The sequence below is a fragment of the Gastrolobium bilobum genome, unplaced genomic scaffold, assembly GCF_033153095.1.
Source record: "Gastrolobium bilobum isolate Gb01-03AN ecotype WA unplaced genomic scaffold, APGP_CSIRO_Gbil_v1 utg3781, whole genome shotgun sequence".
NCBI lineage: Eukaryota > Viridiplantae > Streptophyta > Magnoliopsida > Fabales > Fabaceae > Gastrolobium > Gastrolobium bilobum.
Window position 1 is genome coordinate 28431 of NW_026896623.1, and position 15268 is coordinate 43698.

The 15268-nt window shown below is 36.7% G+C and overlaps 1 protein-coding gene across 1 annotated transcript; it reads right to left on the reverse strand.

Annotated features, from left to right (window-relative positions):
• LOC133301086 (ethylene-responsive transcription factor ESR2-like) lies at nucleotides 1-1254 on the reverse strand. The gene has a single exon (XM_061500683.1). The coding sequence runs from the start codon at nucleotides 1252-1254 to the stop codon at nucleotides 1-3; it is 1254 nt and encodes a 417-aa protein (XP_061356667.1).
• Between the last annotated feature and the right edge of the window lie 14014 nt (nucleotides 1255-15268).

Below are 15268 nucleotides of genomic sequence, written 5' to 3' on the forward strand. Positions count from 1 at the left end.
TTAAGCATTTTGCATCCTGGCTGCAAAAGAATTAAAAATCTCTGGATATTGAAAAATATCTTCCATGATAGAGCACTCTGCATGATTCATCATAAACTGGTTTTCCCCCATAGGCATTGCTTGCATGGTGTTAAACGCATTAAGAGTGTCAAATTTTTGCATGGGGAAACCTTGGTGATCGAAAGAGACACCAAAACCCTCGATCTTGGGAAGCCTCATCCTCGTATCATCATAACACTGAGATGCAGAAAAGGGCATGTGATCAGATATTGGTTGAGGGAATGACTCTGTGATGGATAAAGTCTCTGTTTTTAGCTTATTCTCGCAATCATTGGTCTTGGGTTTTGATTTTGGTAAGAACCTATGAACTATCTCTTCCAATAATCCAGAGCCTGTAGGTTCTCTGGGAAAGAACTCCGAGTCTTCATTAATAGTTTCAGAGACTTCTGTTCTATTGGCATTGATAACACCATAACTGTGATTCATGTTATCATTTCCCGAAGAAGAATTTACCATACAGCAACCTTGGAGACAGTTTGACACGGGTAATAAGAATGAAGAAGATGAACAATAACAAGAACAAGTGGGTGATGAAGGGATTGAAGAAGAAGAAGAAGAACTACTACCCTTGTTGTAAAACTGCTGAGCAGAAGAAGAAGAAGAAACCAAACACGGTTTTGTGGAAGAGGAGTTGAGGAAGTCACGAAATAGAAGCATGTTTAGGGAAGTGTTGGGTTGGGTTGATGATGCAGACACAACAGTGCTACCTGAGAAATCACCACCACCGCCACCACCGTTTGAAGAACTCAAATGGCGATTTTGGATGAACTTAGGGGTATGATGAGATTGCTTGGGAATGTTGAAGTGTTGGAAAAGGTGTTGTTCTGTAAAAGAAGGGTGATGGTGAGGAGGAGAATCAGGGTACACAAAATTAGTTCGAGCTTTAACGCCCCGCATGGCTCTGGCGGCGCAGTCGTAGGCGCAGGCTGCTTCCTCAGCCGTGTCGAAGGTTCCGAGCCAGCGGCGCTCCTTCGACTGTGGGTCCCTTATCTCTGCGGCGTAACGGCCCCACGGCCTGCGCCTCACTCCACGGTACCTCATTGTGCCGCCGCCAGAGCCACCGCTTTCTCTCAAGGCTCTCTTATTGGCGGCGGTGGCACACTTCTTCTGGTGGTGGTTGTCGGAGATGGAGTCATGCTGGTCGGGTACTTGAATATTGGTCATTCCGTTGAGTCGCCGTAGAGCTTCTTCCATGAAATGATGCTCTTCTTTGAAGCAATGCCTTGGTTGGTTAATAGAAAAATATGAGAACTGAAGAGTAGGTTAATTGTAACTTAGTTGGTATGCCTTGGTCTTGTATTTTATAGAGGTCATGAAACAGGAAATTCCTTTTGTATATAATAAAGTAATATATATGAATTTTAATTTGTTTTCCTTTTTGTGAATTTTACAGTTAATTCAGCACAAACATGAAGAGTAATTGCACACTGACAACTTATGTGGAGTTTTCTTCTAGGAACTGATATTGGGAAAGTGATTGATTTAATTATGCATGTCCAATGCAACACAAAATTCGAAAACAGAAGAGACACCAAACAAGGGGATGCGACAAATCTAATAACATATTTTTACTTTTTGGTTTCCTGGATTAATTATCAAGTAATTTTATTTGCATTATATTTATTTTCTTAATATGTGTCTTTTAACTTGTTAATCTATTAATCCATCTGCAATTTTAGGTGATGTTGTTTTGTCTCATAATTCATTAGTCAATACTGGGTTCTTTCTTTGTTCCCAAAAAGTTGAGGTAATTACTGTTGTAGGTAGGGTAATGCTATAGCGCTTACTACTACAAGTTTGAGGAGCGACCCTGCACACTATGCATGCATTGCATGATGATAATTTCTTCTCTGTCTGTCCTTCTTCTACAGTGATCCATGAAGCTAACATGGACGTAGCTTTCTTAGATCTGACTTTTCAAATGAACATTACTAACCTTTATAGCCAATGAACTTTATGCATCTTACGATTAGAAAGACTTCGAAACCCATTACTGCCCCCACATGTCTAATATAATATCCTTTTTTTGCTTTTAATCATGATCTACAGTGTTAATCCTCATATAAACCAACAGACAGATCTAATAACTATATTATTAGACATATATAAAATTATTAATGTAATATCACTTACTAGTTTAAGCTTTTGATTGAATTGGTTATTTATATAGTATTAGAGTCTCAATGTCTGAGGTTCAAGCCTAATGAACTCTCTTGTGATAGAGGGTATTAGAGATATATAAAATCATTAATTTAACTATTTTCTCACCGTTAATCTTGCTCGGGATTATGTCAATTTTATGGAAGCTGTAATGGAAAGGTTGTTGTTGCAATTTGTGACACCTAGAGCGTATGATCCTACCGGACGTTTGGTTGAGGAGAATTTTTTTGAATACTAGGGAAATGTAATTACTAAGAAAATGGTTGGAAAGTGAGTTTGGTAGGAAAATGTAAAAAAAATTGTTTGGTTGATCGAAATATTACCAGGGAAATTTATTTAAATTAGCAAAATTTATGTTCGGGAGAAACTTCGCACCTATTTTTTCACTTCTCCAGTTATCTCAAAATACCACATCTCAAGTGGTATTCTGTAACAGTGAATTTCATCCAAAAGTCAACACAAAAGTCATTTCCCCGTCTATCTTATTTGCCTAGTATTTTTTTCAAAAACCTTAACTATCCACTTACACTTTTCCATCAATCCCAAAACAAATCTTCTACCAAACACTACCTAGGAGTAATTGGCTTCGGCTGACAATAGTAGTAATTGGCTTCGTCTATTTCCGAGAGTACGCACACAAGGAATGGTATAATTGTAGGAGAAAGAAGGCAACCATACATTGCCATTTTGGGCTACAAATTTTTTTCTTGGTTAAAAGATGTGTAAAGTTATGATTGACTTTGGATTGAAGATTTTAGTGAAAGTGGAGTAAGTAACTATGGGTTTTAGGACCTTTGCAGATTTTCTTTTTTTACTATTTTTATGTATTCTCCATGAGCATTTTTTAAGTTTTTGGAAATTACTATAAAAATGATAAGATGGAATGCATACTAATTTATTTCCAGGGTCTGTATCCACACTTCTCTCCGCGGAACATGTATTAAAGGATCAAGATTTTCGGGCAGGAGGGTGATAAAGCTGCTTTTAGCTAGCTGTGTGTTTTTGTTTTAAATGTAAAATTTTTATCGGAAGTTGGAGAACTTCTGATCCCTTGTGATTATCATTTTGAATGATTACACTGGCGGCGTTCAGAATTTGTTTCTCCTACTTTGGTTTCTTAGGTACTGCTTTTCACTCGGTTTTTCTTTTTCAGTTAATTTGATTATGCAAGTGTTTAAACATTTTCTTGTTTATCTATAGCATTACTGCAAGGATTTAAAGATCACATGGACTTGTCTGATATATAGGGGTTAGTAGGTGTTTAAGAGGGTGAAAGATTAGGTTCTGTTGGTAGTAGAAAGTTGTTACCAGTTGTCCTCTTCGAGTCAGAGAAGCTGGAAAGGAAAGGTTACGAGTATATCCTTATGTGATTTGTGGCAACCCATACAGATAACATAGCTCCAAATTTACCATAACAATACATTCTCCCGAACTAATCTTTGCATTATAACTAACTCCTTAAAGCTACGGTCGTTTTCATCTCATTCCTAATAAAAGGGGGAATAAACTTATAAAATTTCAAATACTATTGTTTTCAACATAACATGTGTACTTCTTGTTGAAAAGTGCATTTGTAAACACTAAGGTAGGTAGTATTTGATCGGAAGTTTTTTAGCGGATATCTATCTTTTTCAAGTATGGCTTTTAGAAATATCATGTTTATTTCAACGTTTTTCACCAAAAACTCATCTATCCAATTTGTCTAGATTTATGAGAAACATAGATATCCGCACTGTTTAGAAACCCAATTTGAAGGTGAGATTTTTCGGAAAACCGGTTATCTGGCTTTTAATGCATGGTTGATTTCATAAAGTTACCTAATTTTTCCAGTAAAGTTTTCCCCCACCAAACAACTTTGTTTTACATTTTTCTACCTATCGCACTTTATCTATCTTTCCAATCATTTCTCTATCTATCTCATTTCCCTACTATTTCAAAAAAATTTCCTGAACCAAACGCCCCCTAAATAATTTATCACAGAGTACTAGATTATTGGTTGAACTGTGCGTTATCGATTCAACTGTATGACTTGGGTTAGTATATAAATATTTATATTTTATACATAAATATCTATAAAATATTCAAATACATATAAAAAATTGTTATACGGCTGCAAGCATATATAATTTTTGTAGGGAAAAAAAATCATATATGATAATCACATATAATAAATTGTAAAAAAAATAAACAGAGAAAAAAGAAAAGAAAAATTCAAGTATCAGGTAGTCATATATAATTTCTTCTATCAAGTATTCTTAACTAACCATGTTTAATAATTATAAGGCATTTACCAATAACTCTTTCCATAAAAATGGATTTGTAAGGAATTAATATGTCATCTTCTATTAATTTCCAATTTTGCAAATTGCTTCAGTCTTGAAAACTGAAATTTGTAGGATAATATACTACTAGCAAACAAAACTATAAAAGTTTTTGAAAGGAGTTCCACACTTTTTTCATGCAAGATAAGAGACAACTTTGATTTTTGATTTTTTTTTTTTATATATATAAAATTGCATGACCCGCCGATTTTTATGAATCAACTGAGTCACCAGTTTTGACCGGCCCTAATACATGGTTGATCAATACTTGACTTGAACCGGTCCAATGACCAATTTGTCGAGTTCCGGATCAACCCGACCGATTCGAGGCGGGCCTGCACTAAAGATATTAATAGACAAAAAAAAACTTTATAATAACGATTAATAAAATGTGTGTGAAGTTTGTGTGTGTGCAATTGATTACAAAAAAATCACAAGAGCTTGTCACATGCCATTTACATATATACTAACTACGCAACTAGTTGTACACCAAGTGTGTGTGTGTGCAATTGATTACATTGATTGCGTAAAATGTTTAAAAATAAAATTGATTCGATAATTTATTTTTAATCACAATGATTGCATTTGCGCATGTCGTGTTTGTGTAACTCACAAAAGCTTATCACATGCTAGTTACATATTGATAAACCTTTGGTTTACCATGTTTTTAGGCTAAATTATACAAGAATTATGTAATAGATTGCATGGAATTCAAGGTTTTACAGCATATTAGTCATAAGATGGGAATTTGAGCTACTGTTTTTTAGTTCTTTGCATTTTGAAGGTAAAACCACACTTATTGGTGCTAAAAAGTGATGAAAAACTCAAGACAAAGAGTTGAGACTCAAATTGGACTAAAGGAAGTCAAAATCTTACAAGTCAAGGGCCAGAAGAGCACGCTCAAGCGCACAAAATGGACGCTCGAGCGCTTCCTGGCAGGGAAAACAGCCAAACTGAGCAATTCAAGACGCTCAAGCGCACATATGCATGCTCAAGCGCCCAAGAAGAGAAGAGTTCACCATCGAGGAGCACGCTCGAGCGCCCATATGGACGCTCGAGCGCGTGAAGGCAGGCATAAACAACAATTGAAGGCACAACAGTACGCTCAAGCGGCCATCAACGCGCTTGAGCGCACAAATACGCACCAGCCGGCCAAGATTTAATGAAGATTTTCCAATGGATACCGGATCGTGATATCCGAAATTAAAGCGGAAACCTATCAATCTTTATTGTAGAGATCCATGGGAAGATTTGAGAAGGATTATAACAGGATTCAAAGTCTAAATCTGTCAACCAATCTGCAAGATCTTAAATAAGAAAAAGGAAGCAATTAAATATTTATTTACAAATCTAACAAGGATTCGTTGGAGGATTCGATAAAGGATACGACTTCAATGGTTATAAAAAGGGAGCTGAGGGTCAGACCAAGACACCAATTCACAAGTCCAGGGAATTACATAGAGACCTGAAGGAGGAATCCTGTTGCGGAGCGCTGGAACACTGAGGAACCAAGTCAACATCACACCAATGGAGGCTTGGGGTTCTCTTATCTTTACTATTGTTTTTGAATTCAGTATGCTAGGCTAAACTTTTATGTAGTTAGGGGTAGATGGAACCCTATTGAATCTTTATGTTTATGAATTAAATTGTCTCTGAATTCATTTCTTTTTATAATTGAATAAATTTATCTGTCTTTAATGCTTTCTATGAGTTTGCTCCTTATAGAATGATTTTGGGGAATTGTATGACAATAGTGATGTTGGTACATGAACCCCGACTTGATAAATTTATCACAATCCTTGTGATCTAGGGATAGACATAGGGTAATTGTGCAATCTTGGAATTCTTGATCTTAATGCATGTTTTCTTGGGGAATAATTGGGGAACTAAGGTTCTTTCAAGATCACATAGATTTAAGGTAACAAGGAATTGAGCCCTAATTAACTTAGAAAGAATTGATTGGCAATATATTAAGAACGGATTCTTGGCAGTTTAATTCATAACATCTTGAGGAGATTGGGGGAAGTCGAAACCCTAACTACGCTTGTTTTAATTCTTAATCAATCATCATAATTTTCAATTGTTCCTTTTTAAATTCTGAAAATTTTAATTGCATGTTATTGCTTGTTCATAATTTTAATTTCTTCCAAATACAATTCTTTTCATCTTATTCTTGATTGTCCAACTAAACCGCGATTAGCGAACTAGTGCTTGAAAATCCGATCCTCGTGGAAACGATCTCGTACTCCGGTACACTCTTATTACTTAACGACCGGTGCGCTTACCGAGTCGCAACACATATATTAAAGAATCTGATATGAGAGGAGAGAAAGATGGAGAGAAATCTTAAAAATGGAATTCTTTATCGAATTGAATGAGCTTTACATGAGTTAACACTCCTTTTTATATTACAGCTCTAGGATAACAGAGAAAATAGAAAGCTTGTAAAAGAACGTTGCAATCATTCTTTTCAAAAACTAGTGTAAAAACTTACATTTTTACTACAGTGGTGCGTGTTAAAACACAAGTAAAATTGGTTCTTGGTAAAAATTGATAAAAATACCGCGTAAAAACATAAAAGCAATAAAAACGTACATTTTTACCGTTTTGACCGTTTTTACTTAAAACGAAATTTAATGAAAAAAGATTTACAAAAAAAGAAATTACAAAAAATTCAATTTTCATTTTCCTCAAATCATATGCACGTAATCTTGATATCTTTTTGTTTGGATATATGTCTTTTATAATTACGTCTTATAAAGCTGCAATTCTATTTTAAGTTATGCTATGAGAATCCTTTTGTGTTTTTGGATCATTGTGTGCATTGAAAAAAGTGGAATTATATTCTGATGAGCGATGATCCAAAATCTACAGAGTGTATGAAGCAGTTAGAGCAGATTGGTTATCCATTAATTATTAGTTATCACTGTTTATAATTTTGATACTTGGTTATCAAAAATAATTTTTCTTTTTAAATAGATAAGTGGCTCAACACATATGTTCATTATGTAATTTTTTTTTACATGCATATATATAAAGGAAAGGATATACTTACCACCAAAAAAGTTTACCACCTTTACAACCAACCTAATCACCGTTGATTTTCGTCAATCTAACGGTTATAAATTATTCTCCCCTGTAGTGGTATTAACCCTCAGAGATGGAGAAAGCTCAAATATAGGCAACTTTAGCCCCACAGCAATCGGACTCGCAATACATGAATGCGCAGCCCCAGAGTTAAACAACACATCAAGGTCATATCCACCAATGTGAACGATACCTCTCACTAGGTTCGGAGCTCTATCGAACCGCTGATGGTCCCAAGTGTAAACTTGGTTGGTCACTGGTGGTGAAGGAACCATCTGAAGTGGAACGGCTTGGACGACTGCGGCTCTAGCAACATGTGGGTGACAGTCTCTAGAATAGTGGCCCTCATTGCCATACTTGAAGTAAAAGATCTGGCCAATGGAACAAGGTCCCACGTGTAATCTCCCACAATTGGTGCATTTAGGAATGATGAGTGGTCTCATCGAGCTCCCCTGCTGAGCGAAAATTCTCTTGAAATTGTCGAGCTATTGTCTGACATGTAGCTGTTTCCCTTTACTTTTGTCATCATACCTTTTGTCCCTCTCTTGAGAGGAACCACTAACTACTTCAGCCTCGGACTCATTAATTCTCTTTGCCTTGTTGATTACACAAACGTACTCCATGTCACGACGCTACTGGATCAAAGTGCTAAAGTCTCTGGAAGCAGCTTCAGAAATCCTCTTAGTTATCTCCTCATGTAGGCCTCTACGAAACATAGAAGCTAGGAACTCAGGTGTAGGCATTGCTAACATGAAATTAGCAAATTTGACTAACTCATTGAATTTAGTCACGTACTTATCAACAATCGTAGAGCTTTGCACTAGGTGCTCAAACTCTCCATGTTTTCGCTTTCTCACATTGTATGAGGAATATTTCCCCAAGAATTGCTCCTCAAAGAATGGCCAAGTCATAATCTGACCCTACATCTCGTAAACCTTAGAGGTGTTCGTCCACCACTCATGTGCGTCACCTGCAAGCATCGAGGTGGCAAACAGAAACTTATGTAGATCTGTACACTCCATCACTCGAAAAATCTCATTAAGCGCCTCAAGCCATCAAGATGTAACGATTGGATCATATGCTTAATTGAAAAAAAAATGGCTTATACTTACGACAAGCATTCAGCCTGCGCTCACTAGTCTCCTGGTCCTCCATCGGCTCATAGTAAGGCTGGATCACACTAAAGTGGCGACTCGTGCTCTCCATGCTGCTCTATTTGACTCCCTCCTAAACATGAGTCCCTCCACTTCCATTTTAATCATGATGATAGAACAGAGGTGACAGCGACGGCAGAGGATACTGGCCGTCATTACGACCAGTCCTCATCTTCTCCAACATGTCTTGCATCGTGGTTATGTTCGCCAACCGGTTCACCTTTCGATCTGTCTCTCGCATGGTGTTCTTCATAGCCTGATTAGCCTCTCTAATCGCATGTAACTCGGCTTGCATAGAAGCCTGCATCTCAACCAATGCAGCTGCAATGGGATCGAAACGCCCATTTGTTATCCCTCGAGAACTCCTAAGGTTAACCATAACTTTGTACAGGTTTCGCAAAGACATGAGTTGATCAGACTCACGCTCGGCGGTCACACACGCATCATTATGGTAGGTTCTAAGAGTAACTCACAAGACATCCTAACCTTCACAAGATATCCTAGGTTATTGCAATACATAAGGATTTTCCCTAGAAAGTTTGCTCTGATACTATAAAATGTAACACCACATATGCAGCCAGTGTATTAACATACAAAGGGTATTTAAAGCGCAGCTTGCAATAATTAATCGCGGAAGCAATAAACTGCTTTATATAAATAAACAAGGCTAATCCTCACGGTGGATTAACTTTTTCTTTTAATAACAATCCTTATGTACTTGCAATGCTAAAATAAAATCTGGAATACCTCGTACTCATAAATAACAATTCAAAAGAATTCATAACTCATGGTGTTATAATACAAATACCCAAGTCAACAAATAAACAAGCCATTTAATAGTGGCATAGACAACCCATATGGTCACCTCAAATAATAACAGAATCCAATCAAGTCTAGTCATAATAAAGTCTCATCATGGAAAAATACATAATCATAATATGCATGGCTCATAACAATAATGAAATCTCTATGCTGGCCTCTTGCCTCTATCAGTGTCTGTCTCACGAACGTCTTCTCCTGAAAATGTGCCCAAAAAGGGGTGAGATTTCTAACAGAAATCTCAGTAAGTCAAGGGGTACTTAAGGAATCCTCCACCCCAAGCTCACTTACAGGTATAATATAAGTTCTAAAATAGTGCAGGCAATATATAAAGAAGCAGATTAATAACAAGATATAGGGAATGGCTATACCGGGCCATTGATAGCAGTAAACGATGCAGTATATAAAATGAGCATGCCATGCAATATATCAAACGAGTGTGCAATGTTGCATATGTTCATGTCATGTGTGTATGCATCCTACTGGCCAGAGAATAAAAGGTAGGAATTACGTACGTCTACAACCTACAGTACTCTTGTACCTCACCCACGGAGTTACCATCTTGTATGTCTCCACATACTCAGGGGTTACCGTATAGGTGGAGCACCTCACATACATAACATATGGTAAATGCACTATATCATAATCCCGCTCAACAGCATATCCAATACTCATAACATAAACAGATATAATTCCATAATCCAGCTCAACAGCTTATCCAATACTCATAACATAAACATATATTATTCCATAAAACATCTCATGCACATAAACCAATCCCCCATGGGGTTTGGCGGAACAAGCAACAGATAAAATCGAGGACCAAAAGTCTTTCAAGCTAGTATTACCAACTAGAAGTCCACACAAGTCCACGGGTCTCCAAACAGCACAATCATAGTCCCAAAGCCTTGCAAACAGAAACTAATGGGCCTTTGATGTTGAAAACCCCACTCTTTACTCCCACCAAGCTCTGTACACGAAAATAGAGTGATGAAAGTCACTCCTCCCACCACAAGAGTTTCCAAGTAAGCTTGATATAAGCTCCAACTCTAAAACTCACAAGGCTCACACCCTTCCTTCCAAGACAACAACAAAAAGGGTTCCAAGAAGAGGCTTTTCTGCCTCAAGAAGATTACTTTCAAGTTGTATCAAGGTTTGATCAACTCAAGGAAGAAGAAAATGGTGTGGATGGGTGTTGTTGAAGGGAAGAGTGTATAGGCAAGGTGTGGAGACACACAATCAGCAGCTGAAGGTCACATGGAGTTATGCAAAATGGCTTAGGGTTTTGTGCACCCTTCCTATGTATAAGTGCCCTTAATTAATCCATCGCTATTAGTTCTCATAACTCCGCTAATCATTTTACTCCCAAATTTAATATTCTAAACCTAGCCATTTTTCTTAGAATTACCATATTTTTCTTATAATTTTTGCAGCACTATGCCGGTACGCGTTTTATACGTAGCCGATATTAGTTCTGACATCAACGCTCATTATTCTTACTCCAAACTGGATATTCTGGTCCTAGGTATTTTTCTAGGACTACTCATATACTTTATTATAATTTTTCGGGATACTTCACCAGTACACATTTATACCGCGAAGCAGAACCGGTATCCGTGCTATTCATTCGAAAAGCGACTTTAAGCATTATTCAACTTTCTAAATAATCATCTTATCATAATTATTCATAATCCTTATCAAATCTATGTTATGGCATCGATAATCTTATTTAATTAATTATTTAGCGGTACAGGTTCTGGTGGTGTCACTCTACGCGGCTTACAACACATGCTTCCTCTTTGTGCACAACCTCAATACAATTTACTCCCTCGGACCAAGACAAATGTGACCTCAAGGGAAACCATCGTCAAAAGAGTGCTCAAATGAACGATTCAGTAACGAAGATGACTGGTTTAAATGGGCCAAGTGACTTGTTAAGGGCCTATAGTCTGGCCTACCTTTAGCCTGACTAGGCTTGACATATTTTAAAAATAGTATAAGCTTAAGCTCGTTAAAAGGCCTCTTTAGAAATGAGACCCCATGCCTGTTTCAGAAGGATTGACTAATTCTAAGTCTCCAGGGTCGACCTATATTTTTTAATAAAATAATATTCGGGCTTGTGGTATGACTTTAGCTATTGTACTATTTTAACTTTCCATCAACTTAAACATACAAAAGAAATAAAAGAAATATAACTTATATTTTACAGAGTGCAATATGTCATTTTTGAAGGTTTGGTAGGCTTGATATGTCAGGTTAAGCCTTGTATTTTTTAAAAACAAGTTAGACCAAACTTATAATTTGGCTTTTATTAGACTAACAAGACAAGTCACACTAAAAACATTTCACATAAACCTAACTCATTTATGTTAAAACCTAGCTTAACCCGACTCATTTACAAGCCTAAAAGAGAAAGATGAAAAAGTCAGGTCCCATATTCAAAATTACTATTCAAAATAAATGATATAATTACTAACTAATTATTTTTCAATTTGTAGTAATTACTAAATATTATTAATTATTACTACACACCCTAAAATATAATTAACACTGTTCTATCTGAAAATAATCATCATTGCCCTATCTACACTTATTTTTCGGCATCTCGCTAGTTGCATGCAAGACTAATGCACAACTCACGATGGTTTGCCACGTAGCAATTGCACAGAATCTTCTGCGCAACTAGTTACGTACCAACAATGTATGCAACTAACTGCATCAATTCAGTAAATTGTTTTATTTTTTCATTAAATCATTAATTTGTTTTTAAAATTGGATTTAAATGGTTTATTTGCCCTCTTTCACCATCTCTCTTATTAAATAGCATATTTATTCGTACTAATTAATTTAATAAATTTATACTTAAGTCTAACAACTATTTTTTTATATGGAAACCGTTAGATACAAGAGATTGGGGATATCTTTTTCTTTAATATTCAGGTAACTTCATTATAAACATTTTGAATATGTTGTAGGATTTAAGATTCGACATTTAAACAGAAAGAATAAGGCTGATTGACCTTATTTTTTTTAAAAGACCAATTGCCCCACTTCCAAAAGTATACATTAATCTGCCCCTATTTGACCACGTTGACCATTATTTACTCAAGTAATTGGATTAGTTACTCAAGTAAATATGCTTTAATGAGCAATTACGTAACTCAAATGTCAATTCGTGAATATTTTTAATTCAAACCAAGTTCTAATGTCTTATACATATATTAATGGACTTGGGATAGGTGTTTGTAGGTCCAAAACAATTTAGGACCGTCCCCATTTAATTCTTTAAATTTCGGAATGACATAACTTTTGGCTCAATTGTTCGAATCAGGTTTTCTTTTTTTTAATTTCACTTAACTTTTCGTAACTACGCGATGCGAAATACCCTAAGGGATTTGGTCAAAACGATTTTCTTAAAAAAGCTTCCTTCGTGGATTTTGGGAATGACAAAGTAAATAGGCATAAATCTTTAAAAGAAATGCCACATGAACATAAATATATACGTAAAACTTAGTTTAGTAGGTTTAGTTTCAGGTATAAAGAGCTTCGATAAAGATTATCCTTAATTGTTTTGGACACTCGAACTTATGTGTGTGTGTGTGATATAATAATGGGGACACACCTTGAATTGAATGGGGACCGTTCTCAATTGTAAGGGACTCATAAATACTCATCCCAAGTCCATTTATATATGCACAAGACATTAGAAGTTGATTTAAATAAAAATTATCCATGGATCAAATTTTGAGTTGCTTAATAGCTCATTAGACCGTATTTACTCGATTTACTGAGGCCAATTACTCAAGTAAGTTATTTACTCTAGTAACTATCCCTGTTACTAGAGTAAATGATGATCAACGTGGTCAAACAAGGACAAATTGAGATATAATTTTATAAAAAAAATTAATATATCGTTTAAAAAGTGAGGCAAAATAGTAAATTTTTTTAAATATAGAGGCACAATGATCAATCACCTAAAGAATAACTTCGAGTGAGTTTCACAATTAGTTTATAAAACTTATCTTGTGACATTAAGGGTGTGCATGACAACCATTCTGTTTCCTGGCACTGTTTCTGAAAAGAAACAATTCTTTTCTATTTCTGTGCCTTGGAACAATTTCTGAGAAAAAAATGTGTTTGATAACATGTTTTATTTTTATTCCAAGTATGAGAATTGCGTTTGATAATACAACAAATAATAGAATAAAAAATTATTCCTATTAAGCATTAATTTTTTAGATCATTACTTTCCTTTTCATATGATGTGGTGGCGGCGATGGTTGTAGTAGCGGCGTTGTGGTGGTGGTGGTGGTGGCGTCATGGTGGTGGTGGAGGTGATAGCATGGTGGTGGTGGCAATAGTGGTGATGATGGTGATGACATGGTAGCAGTGGTGGCGGTAATGGTGACAACGACAGTGGTGGTAACGGCGATGGTGGTGGTGGTGACGGTAGTAGTTACGGCGATGGTGGTGGCGGTGATGGTAATGATAGTGGTGGTGACAATGATGGTAGTGGTGATGATGGTGATAGTGGCGGTGACGTAGAGATGGTGGTGGTGACAACAGTGACTGCAGCGATGGTGGTGATAATAATGGCGATGGTGGTGGTGATGGTGACGTCATAGAGGTGTAGTGGCGGTGGCGATGGCGTGATAATGGTAGTGGTGGCTGCGGCGGCCGTGGTAATGCGGCGGCGGCGATGGTAGTGGTGGTGGTGGTTTCAGCAGTGTCTGCGACGATGGTGTAGTGGCGGTGGCGATGGCGTGATAATGGTAGTGGTGGCTGCGGCGGCGGTGGTAATGGCGGCGGCGACGATGGTAGTGGTGGTGGTGGTGTCAGCAGTGTCTGCGACAATGGTGATGAAGATGACATGGTGGCGGTAGTAGTGATAGGGTGGTGGTGGTGGTGATGGTGATGACAGTGGCTACGATGATGGTGGTGGTGATGGTGGTAGTGATAATAGTGGTGACGGTGATGGTAGTGGTGGTGGTGGTGGTAATGACAGTGGTGGTGACGTGGAGGTGGTGGTATGACGATGGTAGCAATGGTCGTGTCAGGATGGTGGTGGTAGTGGTGATAATGGTTGTGGTGATAATGGTAGTGTTAGAGAGTAATTGAGTGAGATAAGTGTTTCTAATTTTATGTCTAAGAACAAAAAAATAGGAATTTTTTTATTCTTTTTTCTATTCCCCAGCACAAAAATTAAACCGGTTCATTCCGGGAACAAAAAAATAAACTGATTTTACCAAACGAGTTTTCTATCTATTTCTGTTCCCGAGAGCAGAAATTAAAAAAAATTGATTCTGAAAAGGTTGTCATGCGTACCCTAAACATATATTCTATAAAATTATTTTATTTTCTGGTACGTAAAACTCCTCAGTGTTATTATTTAAGAATTCCTCAGTTTAATTTTTTTCTAACAAGACTTTTAAAACTTGAAATGTCTCCTCTAACTACATCATCTACCATCCATTGATATTCATCAAGTAAAATTTCATGAATAACTCTAGTATTTGAAAACGAATCAAGACCACTAATTAATGATCCGAACCAAAATATAGGGAGTTCTACCTCCCCCAATAATCCGATCTGATCAAGAATTTGGTTTGAATCTGTGAGAGATAACCAATTCAATCCAAAATTTTATATAATGATTTTGTATTTCTC

What these genes read in the sequence shown, in the direction of transcription:
- LOC133301086 (XM_061500683.1), bottom strand. Translation starts at nt 1,254, where the DNA reads ATGGAAGAAGCTCTACGGCGACTCAACGGAATGACCAATATTCAAGTA.